The sequence below is a fragment of the Taudactylus pleione genome, unplaced genomic scaffold, assembly GCF_031769625.1.
Source record: "Taudactylus pleione unplaced genomic scaffold, aTauple2 ptg000095l, whole genome shotgun sequence".
Classification (NCBI taxonomy): domain Eukaryota; kingdom Metazoa; phylum Chordata; class Amphibia; order Anura; family Myobatrachidae; genus Taudactylus; species Taudactylus pleione.
Window position 1 is genome coordinate 15,865,968 of NW_028284497.1, and position 17,303 is coordinate 15,883,270.

The 17,303-nt window shown below is 49.7% G+C and overlaps 1 protein-coding gene across 5 annotated transcripts in view; it reads left to right on the forward strand.

Annotated features, from left to right (window-relative positions):
* DCAF11 (DDB1 and CUL4 associated factor 11) overlaps positions 1-16,685 on the forward strand; it is a 47,496-nt gene extending 30,811 nt beyond the window's left edge. For all 5 annotated transcript variants that reach the window (XM_088470010.1, XM_088470009.1, XM_088470006.1 and 2 more), the window contains 2 exons: positions 12,301-12,407; positions 16,233-16,685. In XM_088470010.1, the coding sequence (XP_088326136.1) occupies positions 12,301-12,407; positions 16,233-16,349 (224 nt within the window). In that variant the 3' untranslated portion in view covers positions 16,350-16,685. The remainder of the gene's footprint in view (positions 1-12,300; positions 12,408-16,232) is intronic.
* Positions 16,686-17,303: the final 618 nt, after the last annotated feature.

The window sequence follows — 17,303 nt, forward strand, 5'->3', positions numbered from 1 at the left end:
GGGGCCGGCTTCTGACGGTAGGCGTTCCCTTGGGAACGCCTCCGTCTGGTAGGCACGCCCCGGCACGCCCACCAAAGGGGGCGTGCTGTCAATCAACATCGACAGCACGCCCCCTTTGATCAGACACTACGAGCGAAGGAAAGTCCTTCGCTCGTCTCATCTCGCGCATGCGCACGACGGAGCTCCCTCCGTCGTGCGCATGCGCAGTGCACACCATCGACCCACTTGCGAGCGTACAGCCGCTCGCGAGTGGGTCTGAATCAGGCCCTCTGTGTCTGCGTAGTTGAGGATCAGCGCCGATAGTGCAAGAATCGATTTCTTTGCATTGTATGTGACTTCTGCTAGCGTCTGCTGCCTGTACTTTCACTTTCTACTGTCAGCCATTTTACTGTCCCTGCTCTTCTTCTGCTAAAGCCCTTGCGGTGCGGTGATTGCAGGGTGGTTCTCCCACTATACTAACAAGTATCAGTGAGAGGGGTCACATACTTACCATCATGTCTGAGAGTGACTTTCCTCTCCAGCTTATTTGTACTACATGCAAGGTACCAATAGCGGAGGGGGAGGGTAACGCGGAGGGGCGTCATTTATTGGTGCGGCCAATTACTGTCACGGCTCCGGTACAGGAGCCGCCCTGGGCTTGTTTCGCCAAAGCGCTTACAACCCTCGTGGGCCAGTTAGCTCCGCAGCCTGCGTTCCCACAGATGGGATTGTCCCAGCAGTCAGTGGTGTCGTCACCCATGCAGGGTTTCCCGAGACAATTGATGGTACCCCACAGTCTCCCTATTTCCCCTCCTCAAGTCTCTCAGGAGCCTGCGTGGGTTAATTCACTGACAAGTTCTGTACAGCATTTGTCGGACGTTTTACAAGGGGATTCTGTGTTGCGGCCACATAAACGGCCGGTGGCGTCTCTGTCCGCTCCTTATGAGGACGACGACGTGACGACCGATGATGGGGAGATTCTGGATCTTTCGGACCAAGAACCTCTCCGTTCTAAAGAGTCGGACGCTAAGTCCAAGGTTTATATTCCTGGGCTTATTCGGGCAGTCCGCACAGCTTTAGTGATTGAGGATGAAGATCCTCTGGTGTCCAAGTCAAAATATGCCTTTTTTAAGGATATTAAGGGTGACGCCACAGTGTTTCCTCTTTCGGGTCAGTTAGTAGACCATTTCGAGGAGGCGTGGAAACACCCTGGCAAATCCGTTTGCAGACAATTATTTTTCCAAGTGGGAATCCCCTCCACAGGTAGATTCTCATGTGACACGCCTAGTCCGAAGTGCCACGTTGCCCATGCCCTCCATGTCCTCCTTGAAGGATGCTACGGACCGTAAGGTGGAGATCTGCCTAAAATCCGTTTATTCCCTTGCGGGGGGGGGGGGGGGCAGCCAGGCCGGCTATGGCCATTTGTTGGGTAGCCAGAGCTATGGAGCGCTGGGCTGATAGTTTGGGGGCGTCTTTGGATTCCGACTGTTCGGCTGAACAGACCGAGTTGATCTCCGAGATTCGGCCACTTATATCTCGGAGACTTCTCGGATTTCTTCGGCAGCTGTAGCTGCTCATCGCACCTTATGGTTGCGATCTTGGAAGGCGGATGCTGATTCCAAGAAGGGCTTGGAAGCTTTGCCTTTTAATGGAGAAGTACTATTTGGTCCGGATCTGGACAAAATTGTAGCCACGCTGGCGGCAGCCAAATCGGCATGTCTCCCGTCTGCTGCGGTTCCTTCCAGTTCAGGTACATCGTCCTTTTGGCCTTACAGGGCCCAGGGTAGCCCTAAGGCACAGTCGTTTCCCCGACAGGCTGGCCCCAAAAAATCGGCCAAGCTCCAGAAACAGACCTGGAGTTCCAGAAGTCCGGCCCCTAAGTCAGATGACAAGCCCGCGGCCTGTTAGTCCGGGCCTCCCTTTGGGGGATCCCAAAGTGGGAGGCCGCCTGCTGCAGTTCGCCCAGTGTTGGTCGGTTACCACGACAGACACTTGGGTTCTCGAGGTGGTTTCTCACGAGTATGCCCTCTCCTTCCGGCACAGGCCCCCGTCTCGATTCTTCACCACGGGTCTTCCATCAGACCGGAAAAAAGCCATGGAACTGCGGAAGGTTTTGCACACTATGCTCCAGGCTGGAGTTATAGTGCCTGTTCCATTCTCCCAGAGGGGCCAGGGTTTCTATTCCAATCTGTTTGTGGTGCAGAAACCCAATGGGTCGTACCGTCCAATCCTCAACCTCAAAGCACTCAACAAGTCCTTGCGGGTGCTAAGGTTTTGGATGGAGACCCTACGGTCCATCATTCTGGCGCTGGAACCTGGGGATTACATGGCGTCGTTGGACATACAGGACGCTTACCTGCATGTCCCTATTCTTTTACGCCATCAACAGTTTCTCAGGTTTGCAATACGCAACGATCACTTCCAGTTCCGGGCGTTACCTTTTGGGCTGGCGACAGTTCCACGTGTGTTCACCAAGGTTATGGCGGTCATGGCGGCTGCAGGGAGTCCGCATGTTGCCGCACCTGGACGACCTTCTGTTGGTAGCAGGATCTCCAGAGCTCCTTCTACGCCACTTGGACCTGACGATTGCAGTACTGCATCGGCATGGCTGGTTAATAAACTGGCAGAAGTCCACCTTGATCCCGTCTCAGAGGATTCTGCACCTCGGAGCCTTATTGGACTCCGGACAGCAAAGGATCTTTGTGACAGGGGAAAAGATCTCTGCCTTACAGTTGAGGGTGCGCAGTTGTCTGCAGGGTCGCCGGGTGTCTCTGCATTCGGCGATGAGGTTACTGGGCTCCATGGTGTCAGTATTCGACATGGTGGAATATGCCCAGTTTCACTCCAGACCTCTGCAGCAATTGATCCTGTCCAAATGGAATGGACTGCCTCAGAGTCTAAGGTCTCAGACAATGGTGCTCACTCCAGAGGTTCGCCTGTCCCTAGCCTGGTGGTTGCAGACGACTCATCTCAACAAGGGTCATTCATTCTGGGTGACTAATTGGGTCCTGTTGACAACGGACGCCAGCCTTCGGGGCTGGGGAGCGGTCACGGGTCCACACTTGTTCCAGGGCAGATGGACTCAGGCGGAATAGGAGCTTCCGATAAACATCTTGGAACTCTGCGCCGTTTTCAATGCTCTCCACCAGGCACAGCGGGTTCTCCAAAGTCACCCCGTGCAGGTCCAGTCGGACAACGCCACCACCGTGGCTTACATAAATCGGCAAGGAGGAACCCGAAGTCGGGCGGCACTCGTAGAGGTGTCCCGCATCTGGTCTGGGCGGAGCGCAATCTCCCGGCCATATCAGCAGTATTCATCCCGGGAGTTCTCAACTGGGAGGCGGACTTTCTCAGTCGCCAGGATGTTCATCCGGGGGAATGGTCTTTGCACCAGGACATCTTTCAGCTTCTGGTGGACAGGTGGGGTCTTCCAGAGATCGACCTCATGGCGTCACGGCACAACAACAAGTTGCCGGTGTACGGGTCTCGCACAAGAGACGAAAAGGCGTCTCTGGTGGATGCTCTGTCCGTCCAGTGGACGTTCCGGTTTGCTTATCTCTTTCCTCCGTTTTCCCTTCTTCCACGGATACTCCGGAAATTCAAATAGGAAGGAGGGACGCTCCTGTTGATAGCTCCCGCGTGGCCCAGGCGGCACTGGTTCTCAGACCTTCAAGGTCTGTCCGTGGACAGTCCTCTGCGGTTGCCGCTACGACCGGACCTTCTGTCACAGGGTCCTTGTCTTCACCCGGACCTGACTCTGCTGTCTTTGACGGCGTGGCTGTTGAGACGGCCATGTTAAGGTCCAGGGGGTTTTCCAGCTCTGTAGTACGGACTATGCTAAGAGCTCGGAAACCTTCTTCTGCAAGAATATACCATCGTGTGTGGCATACGTTCTTCCAGTGGTGTCGGCCGATAGGTTATGCACCTCGGGAGTTCCGTCTGTCTAGAGTGTTGACTTTTCTACAGGCGGGACTAGACCATGGGCTTCGCCTTGCTTCTCTGAAGGTACAGGTGTCTGCCCTATCCGTCTGGTTCCATCGTAGGATTGCTGCAATCCCTGATGTGCGCACCTTTATGCAAGGTGTTCTCCGAATTCAGCCACCTTTTATTCCACCGGTGGCGCCTTGGGATTTAGCTGTGGTCCTGAGGGCTCTCCAGGGACTGCCATTTGAACCACTGGGCTCAGTGAACCTTAAATGGCTGACAGCTAATTTTCCTTCTGGCCATTGCTTCGGCCAGACGTGTTTCTGACTTAGGGGCTCTCTCTTGTAGACCCCCTTTTCTGATTTTTCATAGGAGCAGGGCGGTGCTGCGCACTCATCCTGGTTTCCTTCCCAAAGTTGTTTCGAGTTTCCACATCAACGAGGAAATCGTTGTGCCGGCTTTTAACTCACCTGACCTTTCCGTGGGTGAGGCCACTTTGGATGTTGTGCGGGCCCTAAGGATTTATGTTGACCGCACTTCTTCGTTTAGGAAGTCGGACGCCTTGTTTGTCCTCTATGGCTTCCATAAAAAGGGTTTGCCTGCTTCAAAGCAGACTTTGGCAGGCTGGATTCGTATGGCCTTTTCAGAAGCATATCTTCATGAAGGCCTTCCGCTTCCTTCCTCTGTGAGGGCTCATTCCACTAGGTCTGTGGGTCCTTCGTGGGCAGCTCGACGTGGTGCCTCTGCAGTCCAGATCTGCAAGGCTGCCACGTGGTCCTCTGTCCATACCTTTGTGAGGTGGTATGCGTTTGACACCTTTGCCTCTCAGGATGCTTCCTTCGGGCGGCGGATTCTCCTTTCAGCACAGGAGCGTCCCCACCCTTGAAGGATACTGCTTTGGGACATCCCCAAGGTATCCTGTGGATACCCTATGGACCCTGATGTAGAAAATAGGAGATATGGTAAGAACTTACCTTTGTTATCTCTATTTCTACAAAGTCCATAGGGTTCCACAGGACTCCCGCCCTGTCGCACCTGTGCTGCAGATGGGCTTTACTCTGGTCACCGGTTTTTCGGTCTCCCTCTGATGAGAATGTAATTCTTGTGTGTGTCCAGATCTTTTTCTCTCTCTTCCTTCTCCTCCTCCGGCCTATGGCTTGGTACGTAACTGAGATGCCTTGGCTCGGGAATGGGGTATAGGAGGGGGACCCTAGTGCATCCTGGGAGGCTGAGAACTTTAACTCTATGGTGCCCGATGCCTGACGTCATCACCTATACCCCAAGGTATCCTGTGGAACCCTATGGACTTCGTAGAAATAGAGATAACAAAGGTAAGTTCTTACCATATCTCCTATTATTTAGACTTCTAGTCCCAACTTGAGCCCCCAATACCAGCCCGCAACCTCCATCGTTGTCATGGTATGGCTCCTGTCCCTCTCCGGCCCATTTTCTACTCCCATTGATTCCAACTCACATTGTTTTCTAGCTGTGTTCAGAACAGCACTGGAGGGTTTCTGATGCATAACTCTGAACAGTGACCATACAGTGCATTTCAGCCGCAATGACCAGAGTCCATGTTTCTGGGATACACACTGAAGAGTCAGCTGCTGCTCTCGCCCAGTTTCCAGTACAAAGGAAGGGAACAGGTTGCTTTTTTTTCTTCTTCGGGGTCCATGGGGTCCACAGCCATTACGTTGGGTATGAATCCTGGTCACCAAACAGTTAATACAAACGAGCTCTCTGCTCCCAGGATGCACCGGGTTTCCTCCTCATATACCCCACCTCCTGCCTCAGGTAGCCAGTTCTTCCTGTTTGGTGTGTTCACCACATAGACAGTGGGACTGCTGGAGCAGTCCTGCAGACGAGTACAAAAAAAAAAAAAGAGAGTTTTACTCTCTATCTCAGCGGGTGGTCTGAACTGTCCTGGAAGCAGCCTCGCGCCTGATTGGAGGCGCACCGGCCACGTGCTGCAAATACCTCCTCCGGCGCCGCACCGCTAGCCTCGGCAGGTCCTTGGCAGGGGATTCGGCAGGGGCTTTCTGGCCCTGGACCGCAACCGGATCAAGGGGATGGCAGGTAAGCAGGTGGTCGCGGCGGCCGCTGACGCCGGGACCACATGGTGGTCCGGCCTCCGGCGGTGAGACTGGCCGGAGGCGCGTTGCAGTCAGGAGGCATACGGCTTGTTCTCCTAGCCTAGACAGTCGGGATTTGATGTTCCTGACCAGCCGGGGTTTGTGGCGGCAGCCAGGTCAGTTTACCGGGCAGGTCCAAGCAGCATAGAGGAGGTACGCTACCCCAGCAGCCCCTCCCGAAATCCACACGCTAGTTCAGTCCTCTGGCACAGTTGATTGTGGATTGTTCCTCCCAGCCTCCATATAGGGCAGCCAGTGTGTATGTCAGTTGCTCTCTGAACGCTGCTCCTACAAGAGGGACGCTGGGCAGTCTCCCTGTATACCTTGCCTACTGCTGGTCTAGGTTTTTACAGGGCTCTATCCTACCTAAGCTGAGGCTGATTATGGTAGTGAGAGCTTATATGCATATGGCTCGCAGAGTATTTATGCATGACATGTGATTGTTGTTTATGGATACTGTTTCTTCTGTAAAAGAACTGTAATTCCTGTATACTGTCACTGTCTCTCCCCTTCCCTTGCTACAGGTGTGTGGGTTGAGAGTAGAAAGCAGCACATATACCCTCAGAACCAGTGGCATAGTGTTATGTCTAAGGAGTCTGAGGGTCAGGTGGCGGGAGCCCCGTTGCTGATATCCTGTGTAGCCTGCAAGGCAGGTTTGTCCCCACAGGACTTTCTACAAAATGGGCTTTGTGGGAACTGTTTCAGACAGCCACCACACCAGTTAAGTTTGCCTGTTTCAGGCCCTGAGCCTCCTTGGGCATCATTTTCTCAGGTTATGGCTCAGGTGGTGGAACGGCTGGCTGCCCCGGTACCACCGGTTTGGGGTTTGCCTCAGCAGATGCATCCTATGCCCATGATGTGGCCGCCTTGGATGGACCCTGGTGCTGGTAAGCTTATGGCATCATCCTCGGGAGTTTTTCAGCCTCAGGCTGTCAAGCCAAAGCAGCCTAAATCTAGGCGCCATGTACCGCCTTACATGAGTGAGTACTCGAGTGCCTCCTCCGAGGAGGAACAGGCACAGGTCTTTTCGCAGGAGTCTAGCTCCGAGGAGGGTGATGATCATTTCCCAGTAGCCGATGTCCCTTTTCTGATAAGGGCTGTAAAATCGGTGTTAAATATCGAGGAAGGGGATCTTCCGCTTAGGAAAGCCCCCCTGTTCAAGCGCCAAAAAGTGATTAAGGCATAATTCCCAAAGTCTGAACATTTATCAGAACTTATGGAGGAAGCCTGGGTCCGTCCAGATAAGATAAGCCATTCTTCTAAAAGAATGGCGCTTCTATATCCTTTTCCAGCAGAGGACTGTGCCAAGTGGGAGAATCCACCATCAGTTGATGCGCATGTGGCACAGCTGATTAAACGTACCACTTTGCTAATCCCAGCAGTTTCGCTGAAGGAAACCACGGATAGGAGACTGGAGTCTTGTCTCAAATCAATTTTTTCGCTGGCAGGAATGGCCACCCGCCTAGCTATGGCCACTGCCTGGGTAGCAAGAGCTATTGAGGAGTGGGCCAAAACTCTTAACGGAGTCTTTACCAGATGCCTCTAAGGAGTAACTGGATATGATCTCCTTTATTAGAGAAGGGGCCTCTTATTTGGGTGATGCCACCTTGGATGCAGGGGTCCTTTCCTCTAAAGTTTCAGCTGAGTCCGTGGTGGCATGTAGGATCCTCTGGTTGAAGGATTTGAGGGCAGATGTCGGGTCCAAAAAGGCCCTAGAATTCCTTCCATTCACAGGAGGTGTGCTCTTTGGTCCAGAACTGGACAAAATTGTATCCTCCATGGCAGCCTCAAAGGTTTACCGTCAGCAACCTCATCTAAATTGAGGAGGGCATCCTTTCGGGGGTTTCCACCAAGAAAGGCAGCACCCAGGAAGCCCTGGCAGAACAAACGTCCAGGATCTAGGGTCCAGGATAAACCAGTGGCCTGATGGGACGGGCCTCCCCCTGGGGGATCCCAGGGTGGGGGCCCGACTGCTTCGGTTCTCAGAGCCCTGGCACCTCACGACGGAGGATGCCTGGGTTCGGGGAGTTGTTTCCCGAGGGTACGCCCTGACGTTTTGGAGGACTCCTCCTCAAAGGTTCTGTTGTGTAAACCCGCAGGAGGGTTCAGAAAGAGCTTTGGCCCTTCAGAAGGCTATTCTTGCCTTACTAGCATCAGAAGTAGTGATTCCGTTGCCAGAGAACCAGTTCCGAGAGGGGTTTTACTCCAATCTGTTCATGGTTCTGAAACCGAATGGGTCATACCGGCCTATTCTAAATCTGAGAGAGCTCAACAAATTTGTTCGAGCCCCCGGGTTCAGGATGGAAACATTGCGATCGATTGTGTTGGCAATGGAACAGGGGGACTATATGGTGTCCCTAGACATACAAGATGCCTACCTTCACATCCCAATCACACAGGCTCATCAAAAATGTCTTCGTTTTGCGGTAGGGGAGGAACATTTTCAGTTCCAGGCCCTGCCGTTTGGCCTGTCCACAGCCCCTCGGGTATTCACCAAGGTGATGGCAGTGATGATGGCACGCCTCAGGCGCCAAGGCGTCAGGATTTTGCCTTTGACGACCTCCTGTTGCTAGGGCAGTTCCCACAGCAGTTACAGGATCATTTGAGGCTGACAGTATCATGTCTGTACAGTCACGGCTGGATCATAAACTGGCAAAAGTCGTCACCCTGTCCGGTATAACAGATGTGTCATTTGGGAGCGAGATTTGACTCCGTGGTGCAGAGAATATATCTGCCGGAGGAGAGGATCCTTGCTCTACAATCACGAATACGCAGGTTGCTTCGCAACAGGCAAATATCCGTTCTAGTAGCCATGAAGGTCCTGGGGTCGATGGTGGCCACCTTCAGAATAGTGGAATACGCTCAATTCCACTCCAGGCCACTGCAGCAATTCATTCTGTCTCGCTGGAACAAGGATCATCGCACGATCAGGTCCCAGCTGCTGCATCTCTCTCCAGAGGTACGGTTGTCCCTGACCTGGTGGTTGCAGACAAAGCATCTCAGGCAGGTTCGCCCCTTTTGGGTGTCGGATTGGACATTAGTCAAAACTGACGCCAGTCTTCAAGGTTGGGGGCCGATGACGGGGTTACACACTTTCCAAGGAAAGTGGTCAGTGACGGAAAGCCGGCTATCGATAAATATCCTGGAACTAAGAGCTATATTCAAAGCTTTTAGTGCAGGCTCAGGAAATCTTAAAGGGCAGGTCGGTGCAGATACAGTCGGACAATCGCACCGCGGTCGCATACCTAAATCATCAAGGGGGCACGAGGAGTCGGGCCGCCTTGGCAGAGGTATCAAGAATCCTGGTATGGGCAGAGACTCATCTGCCCACGATATCTGCCGTGTTCGTTCCAGGAATCCTGAATTGGGAGGCCGATTTTCTCAGTCGGCAAGAGATAAATGCAGGGGAATGGGCCCTACATCCACAGGTTTTTCGGAACCTTGTGGACAGGTGGGGTCTACCAGAAATAGATCTGATGGCATCAAGAAGGAACAACAAGGTTCCCAGGTACGGATCCTGGACAAGACATCCGAGAGCCGAGTTTGTAGACGCACTGACAGTAAAGTGGCATTACAAGCTGGTATATCTGTTTCCCCCGTTTGCTCTTCTGCCCAGAGTGGTCAGAAAGATCAAACAAGAGGGCAGCACCGTCATATTAATAGCTCCGGCATGGCCGAGACGGCACTGGTTCACAGATCTATGGTCTCTCTCCATAGACACTCCATGGCCTCTGCCATTGAGACCGGATCTGTTGCTACAGGGTCCCTGCTGGTACCTGGATCTTCATCGGCTATCTTTGACGGCATGGCACTTGAGGCCTCCGTCTTGAGGGAAAAGGGGTTTTCGGAGTCTGTTATACGGACGATGCTGAAGGCACGGAAACCATCCTCAGCCCGTATATATTATAGGGTTTGGCATACTTTCTTTCAGTGGTGTGAACTGAAAGGGTATGATCCACATAAATTCCTGATATCCAGAGTGCTGGATTTTCTTCAAAGCGGTCTGGAAAAAGGGCTACGCCTGGCCTCTTTAAGGGTACAGGTGTCAGCTCTTTCAGTCTAGTTCCAACATAAAATTGCTCTGAGACCGGATATAAAGACCTTTTTTCAGGGGGTGTTGAGGATCCAGCCTCCCTTCGTTTCCCTGGTTGTTCCGTGGGACTTGACTGTAGTTATGAAGGTTTTACAGGCTCCTCCATTCGAGCCTTTAAATTCAATAGACATCAAGTGGCTAATAGCAAAGACGGTATTCCTCCTTGCTATGGCATCTGCACATAGAGTGTCGGATTTAGCTGTGCTTTCCTTCCGGGTTTCGTTCTTGATATTTCATCAAGATAGAGCAGTACTACGTACTAGGGAGAGTTACCTTCCGAAAGTGGTGTCTAAATTTCATATTAATGAAGAAATAGTAGTTCCAGCATTTCAGGGCACAAGTCTCTCACAAGGTGAGGCTTCCCTGGATGTGGTCCGTGCGTTGAGAATTTATGTTAAACGCATAAGCAAATGGAGGAAGTCCGATTCACTTTTTGTGCTTTATGGTTGTCATAAGCGTGCACTGGCCAGGTGGATTTGCATGGCAATTTCATTGGCTTATACACAGGCTGGTATGCGTGTGCCGGATTCAGTGATGGCACATTCTACTAGGGCGGTAGGTCCATTATGGGCGGCCCGCCGGGGTGCTTCTGCTGAGCAATTATGTATAGCAGCCACATGGTCTTCCATCCATACCTTTGTCAAATTTTATGCCTTTGACACTTTTGCCTCTCAGGATGCCTCCTTCAGGCGTAGGATTCTCCTCTCTTCCGAGAGTCAGGAGCGTCCCCGCCCGTAGGGTTAGTGCTTTGGGATATCCCCAAAGTAATGGCTGTGGACCCCATGGACCCCGAAGAAGAAAATAAGAGTTATGGTATAACATACCTTTGTTAACTCTTTTTCTTCGAGGTCCATGGGGTCCACAGGACACCCACCCAGATTCACCTGTAGTTCTGGGGGAGGTTTTCCGTAGTTTCTTCTCTTGAGAGTCTGGACTCGTAAGTATGGGTCTTTTCTTTCTTACCCTTTGTTTGTCTCTGCCTGCTTGAGCTTGGTAACGAACTGGCTACCTGATGCAGGAGGTGGGGTATATGAGGAGGAAACCTGGTGCATCCTGGGAGCAGAGAGCTCGTTTGTATTAACTGTTTGGTGACCGGGATTCATACCCAACGTAATGGCTGTGGACCCCATGGACCTCAAAGAAAAAGAGTTAACAAAGGTATGTTATACCATAACTCTTTTTTTATTTTTTTGTTAACTCTCTTTAACAATAGAACTAAAAAAAACAAATAATACAAGAAAGAAAAACCAAATCACAGGTGTAGAATCAATACATCAATATACACTGTAATGTAGTCAATAAAACACATTTCAGCAAAAATAAAAATAACAACATGTTAGAGAATATCTGTGATAAAACAGAGTTGTAGGAGTATTTAATAACATTCAACAGGAGATGGGTTGGGGGAGGGTTGGGACTGGGTGAGTGGGGGAAGGTTCTTCAAGGCTCAAGGGCCCTGCCAGACAGGAGCCCAAAAAAGGACAAAGCACACAATCAAAACAAACAGCATGAAGAAGTACTAGGGAGCAAGGAATTATAAAAGGAGTGCCAAGGTTCCCAGACCAAATGGAATATTTGAATTGTGTTAAGATGCAGACTACTAATATATTCCACCAATGCAACATGCCAAACTTGAGCAAGCATAGCATCATAATCGGGGGAGTCCCGTTTCTTCCAATCTCTTTGGATTTGAGAGTGGTCGTCAGTACAAACATGCTGCACCAGTTTAGTAAGCAGTCTGCTAATAGAATAAACTGGGTAGCGCACTAGCAGGGTGTTTTTTTTATCTGTGTTGACCTGGTAACCACCATATGTCCAGCTCTGTGCAGTATACTATTTACTAATACACAAATGATGTCAAGCCTACACACGAAATGCAAGGTGAACACCTATATATTTCCATATACAAATAATATTATAATAATAATAATTATTATTTGGGAGCAGGTGATCTTTTACTTACATGCCACATGACTACTAACACTTACATACATATATAGGCAATAAAAACAGACCACCTCTAAGTGAATTTATATGAGTGTTTTTGATTAACAGAAATTTTAATTGATTATTATTTCTATTTTTTGCATAATGGAATCAGATGATTGTAATCATACAATTCAATAGATATTATAGTGACACTGATTTGTCTTTCTTTTTTTCATCTCTCAGTATATGACTTACTAACTGGTCAGGTAGTGAAGAAACTGATGAACCACAAAGCATGTGTACGGGACGTGAACTGGCACCCATTTGACAACAGGCTTGTGAGCAGCTCTGTGAGTGATCTGCAAAGTGTTAGGAACTATACTAGATTTAGAAAATATCATTGACAACATTTATTAAAGGTGATTGTATAGGTCCACAGTACTGTCAAAGGCATAACTATTGTGGGTGCAGTGCATGCGGTTGGGGCACGGTATGGGGCCCTGCCCGCCTCACCCTGCACCCAGTCACACCGCCTAATAGAACATAGCTGCCTGCTGGGACTGTGTGTTCAGAGGCGGCATTATAGTAGGGGGGGCGATGTGGGGGCTTAGCAGCTCTGCCTCACTGTGTTCCTCATTCGGCAAGCATGGGAGGCTCCATTGTGACGTAATTACGTCATGACATGCTGAGCACCAGTGCAGTGTGAAGAGGAGCCCGCTGTCCCAACAAGGGTTGAGCCGAGTTCCCCTTCGTCCAACAGTGCAGAACCCGGCCGGAACAGCTACAAACAGGACAGTGTCGCCAACCATTAGACTGGGTGTGCATCAGGAGATAAACCCAAAGAAAATCAGTCAAGTGTGCTGGTGCAGACGTTGCCTGGTGGGAGCATAGAGCTCAGCGGGTGTCGGTGTATGCTGGGAAAGGGACAGTGGGTCCCATTCAGACCCGGTCGCAAGTGCTGATGCGCTCGCAACCGGGTCGATGGTCGCCACAGAGCATGCGCACGACGGAGCCGGCTCCGTCGTGCGCATGCGCGAGACTCGGCTAGCGATGGGCGCTCTAGGGACGGGCGCTCCGTCGCTAGGGGTCTCGTAGCAGACGGGGCGAGCTGTCAATGTTGAGTGACAGCTCGCCCCATTTGCTGGACGGGCCGGGGGCGTGCCCGGCCAAACGGAGGCGTTCCAGTTGGAACACTTGCCGTTTGGGGGCGGCCCCACTGACATCATTGATGATGTCAGTGGGGAACTTCCTGCTCAAACAGAGCAGGAAGTTCCCTGGGGCTTACGAGTGCCCAGACCCAACCTTAGGGTCTTGTCGTAAGCCCCGATGGTCGCGATGGTGATGACCATAGCGACCATCACCCTGATCGCAAGCTAAGCTGTGGGTGGTAACCCACAGCTTAGCTTGCGACCTGGAGGCAGCACTTCAAAGCAAGAAGTGCCCGTCCTCATTCAGAGTGATCGACTCTGAATGAGGGCCAGTGTGTGCTGGGAGGGGATCAATGCATGCTGGGAAAGTGGCAGTGTGTGCTAGGGGTGAGTGGTGTGTGCTGGGAGGGGGTCAGTTAGTGCTGTGGGGGGAGAGGAGGGGTGCGTGCTGAAAGTGGACAATGATTGCTTAGAAGGGGTCGGTGCGTGTGCTGGGAGGGGGACAGTGAATGCTTAGAAGGGGTCGGTGCGTGCTGGAAGGAAGATAGTGAGTGCTGAGAAGGTTTTGGTGCCTAGTGGGAGGGGGACAATGAGTGCTTAGGAGTGGTCGATGCTTGCTGGGAGGAGGACAGCGAGTGCTTAGAAGGGGTCGGTGCGTCCTGGTAGGGGGGGGTCGGTGTGTGCTGGAAGGACAGTGAGTGCTGAGATGGGGACATTGCTGAGAAGGGTTCGGGGCGTGCTGGGAGGGGCTCGGTGCGTGCTGGGAGGGGTTCAGTGAGTGCTAAGATGTTGTTGGTACGTGCTGGGAGGGGGTCAGTGAGTGCTGCAGGAGAGGGACAGTAAGTGCTTAGAAGGGGTCAGTGCGTGCTGGAAGGAGGACAGTGATTGGTGGGAGGGGTTGGTGTCTGGTGATAGGGGGGTCAGTACGCGCTGGGAGGAAGTGAGTGCTGCGGAGGGAGGGGAGTGGTGCGTGCTGGGAGAGGGACAGTGAGTGCTAAAGAGGGGTCGGTGCATGCTGGGAGGAGGGCTACGTGTTTGGAAGGGGACGGTGTGTGCTGGGAGGTGAATGTGAGTGCTGAGAAGGGTTCGGATGCCTCCTTGGACGGGTTAGGTCCATGCTGGGAGGGGGACAATGAGTGGTGAGTGGGGTTCGGCGCTTGCCTGGAGGGGGTCAGTTACTGCTGGAAGGGAGTTGGTGAGTTAGTCCTTTTGGTTGTAATAAGCTATTTACACCCACTAATGGAGTCATTCAGTTTCAAGTAGGTCTGGTTAATGCATGTATTAAAAATGATAGTAAGCAAGGAAGATCGTAAGCGCACTCCATGGGCAGCACTAGGCATTTCCACATATCACAGCAGTATTTATCAGGTCAAATGTATCAATATTTTCCTACAGGGATAAGAGCTCTGATAAGAACCCATCCATGCAAAGAAAAAACAGCACCATCACTTTTCTTCTAGGCACGGACTCCGTTTGCTAAATATGCATGTGCAAGCATTCGTTACCGGAGAGGTGTCCTTCAGAACCCTCTCCGTAAAAAATTGTGTTAGTTAGTTAAATGTCTGTTGTGTTAGTGTAGCTCATAGGCTACAATTGCGCACATCTAAAGCTGGTGTTAGTTGTTAGGGGCAAGCTCAGAAAGCTAAGCTTTTCGGAGCTGAGTAAATGTGTAAATTTTGCAGTCCTGACAGAAAGCTATGTGTATTGCTTTCCCAATAAAATCTAGAGGGTCCCTCTTAATACATCACATTGATATTTAATGAAATCCTCTGAAACGTAATTTTTTTTTTTTTATGATTTTCGGCAAAAACACTTTAATAAATACTGTAGTGACAGATTGTGCAGTTAGTAATGCCTTTAGCTAAACCTGCAAGTGATTTAATGTATTGCAAACTGAGTGAGTGGGCTTTTATTCTGTTGATAGCCTATACCAGCAATAACTTGAAGCATCCCTGTAATTACAGCAATTGTAATGTGAGGTCACAAAGAGAATATGTCAGGTGCAAATGACAGGAAATCAATCATCTTGTTTGTTACATCATTTTTTTTTTTTTGTATAAAATTTTATTTACTTTAGTTATTCTTTAAACTTTTGCAAATATGAAATAAATTATATTTGTAGTTGCTGCTTGTAGAGGGGTACATCTGGACCCTTTACAGCAGCAAAATGGCTGCTACACAGAAAGGGCTTGCATGGCTAGTTGGCATCCCTCCATCTTCCTTCTCTTGCACTGGCCACCATCTTAGGACTTAGAAGCATGAATAGACACTACTTTTTGCTCTTTCCCTAACACATCAGCTGATCAAGCAAGGCCAGGGTAAACAGTAACACCAACTAAGCGCCCCGTGCTCTGAGCCTCTAGTAGATTCTAGCATTGGCCGAATAGGTGATCAGTAAAAAGAAATGTAGTATGCTTCTCTTGAGTCCAGTTGCCCAAAATGGCAGCCAACACAAGAAGCATGGAATGTGACGTCACATAACCAGATCAGTTACACGTCCAAAGCAAATGGAGGCCAACAGCCTTGTTGGTATAGTCTGAATGGAAAAGTGGCATCTCCAAGCGTATACATATTACTATGCTGCCTGCAGAAGTATGAATTATGTTTAATGAGGAATTAAGCAGAATTAATAAAATAAAAATAGTTCAGATGTTATCACATGATCACAAGTAATTTCACAATCTAAAGACCCTTTACCTAGTGATTGAGGGGGATGGGTAGTGCAGCCACATACTATGTGTAGTATCACATGCAGGTAGCATAGTGTATTATGTAAAACTGAAGGGTGATAGAAATGATGTCACCACTTATTCACGTGTATTTTACTGCTAATGAATTTATTGGCTTCATTATGCTACAAATAGCCATATGTCAGCAGCATGAAAATATTATCTTCTAGCCAAATAGTGCAGTATGTTATCATTTATGTGATGAACTACCTATTGCCTGTCCTATCTTGGCTAACATTGCATATTTCAGGTATCTACGTCTGATTTTCTCATTTATTTTATTTTACCCTCACTTTAGTGGGATGGAACCATTCGTGTCTGGGAACACCGCCAGTCAGAAGCTTATGAAGAAGATCTGCGTACTGCACGCCTAGAGTCTGACGGCAGCCCTGCTAGCAGCTCCTGTTCCTGGTAGCCTCCTTCACTGACTGGCTTGCTATGAGACTGAAGGCACATGGACAGCTCATAAAATTATATATGCTTTATATGTGCGAATGGATAAATGTGATTGTATGGGAGAATTTTTATTTAGGAACCAGTAAAACAATGAATGGACTACTGACCCTACTGAGGCTAGTTGGACAAGTGGGCAAAGCTCTTGATAACTGATGTCACAGTTTTGGAGTTGGGTTTGTTTGGACTACAGCAGCGGCACCTGTTTTTGACATATGCTGAACAGAGAATACTACAGAGGATAGTGGGTTTGTTGTGTTCCTGACTCCCACTTCTATAATAAACGTGTCTCAAATTTTTGGTGTGTTTTCTTTTATTCTGAAGGCGGTCACTATGTGCATTGTCTATGTAGCTTGTCATTACTACTTGGTTTTCGTGATACATGTCACACAGGTTCAGTGTGATGTATTGGGAAGTCAGGTTCTGGCTCAAATTTCCATTCAGTGTGCAGTTGTACAGATTGTGGCCAGTTACTGCTTCCAACAGCTACTGTAAGTACAAATAATCCGTACAAGGGGAACAATGTATGTAATCTCTATGTATACATGAGTGGCACCATGTCTGCATGTTAGACACAGTAATATCTGTGTGATTTTCTCTATAAATAACATTTGTTCCTCTCTTATGTTGGTTTGTTGGTTACAAGTTGTGTCTTGAGAACTCCAATATCTAGTACACATCCAATTTGAAAAATATTTTCCTAATTTAAGGATGTTTTGCCAGATGAATTGTGAAGGCATATTACACACATGACCAAGCTGTTGTATTTACAGTTGTTAGTATCTTAAGGAGAGGTGGTGTGCAGTGTGTTTCCAGTTGTTGCTTCACTGCTTCATTTAATTATTACTGTCCTATAGTTAGGGTTTGTGTTTGTGGTAGCATACTGTACACTTGGTAGTGATGGGTTCTCACAGAA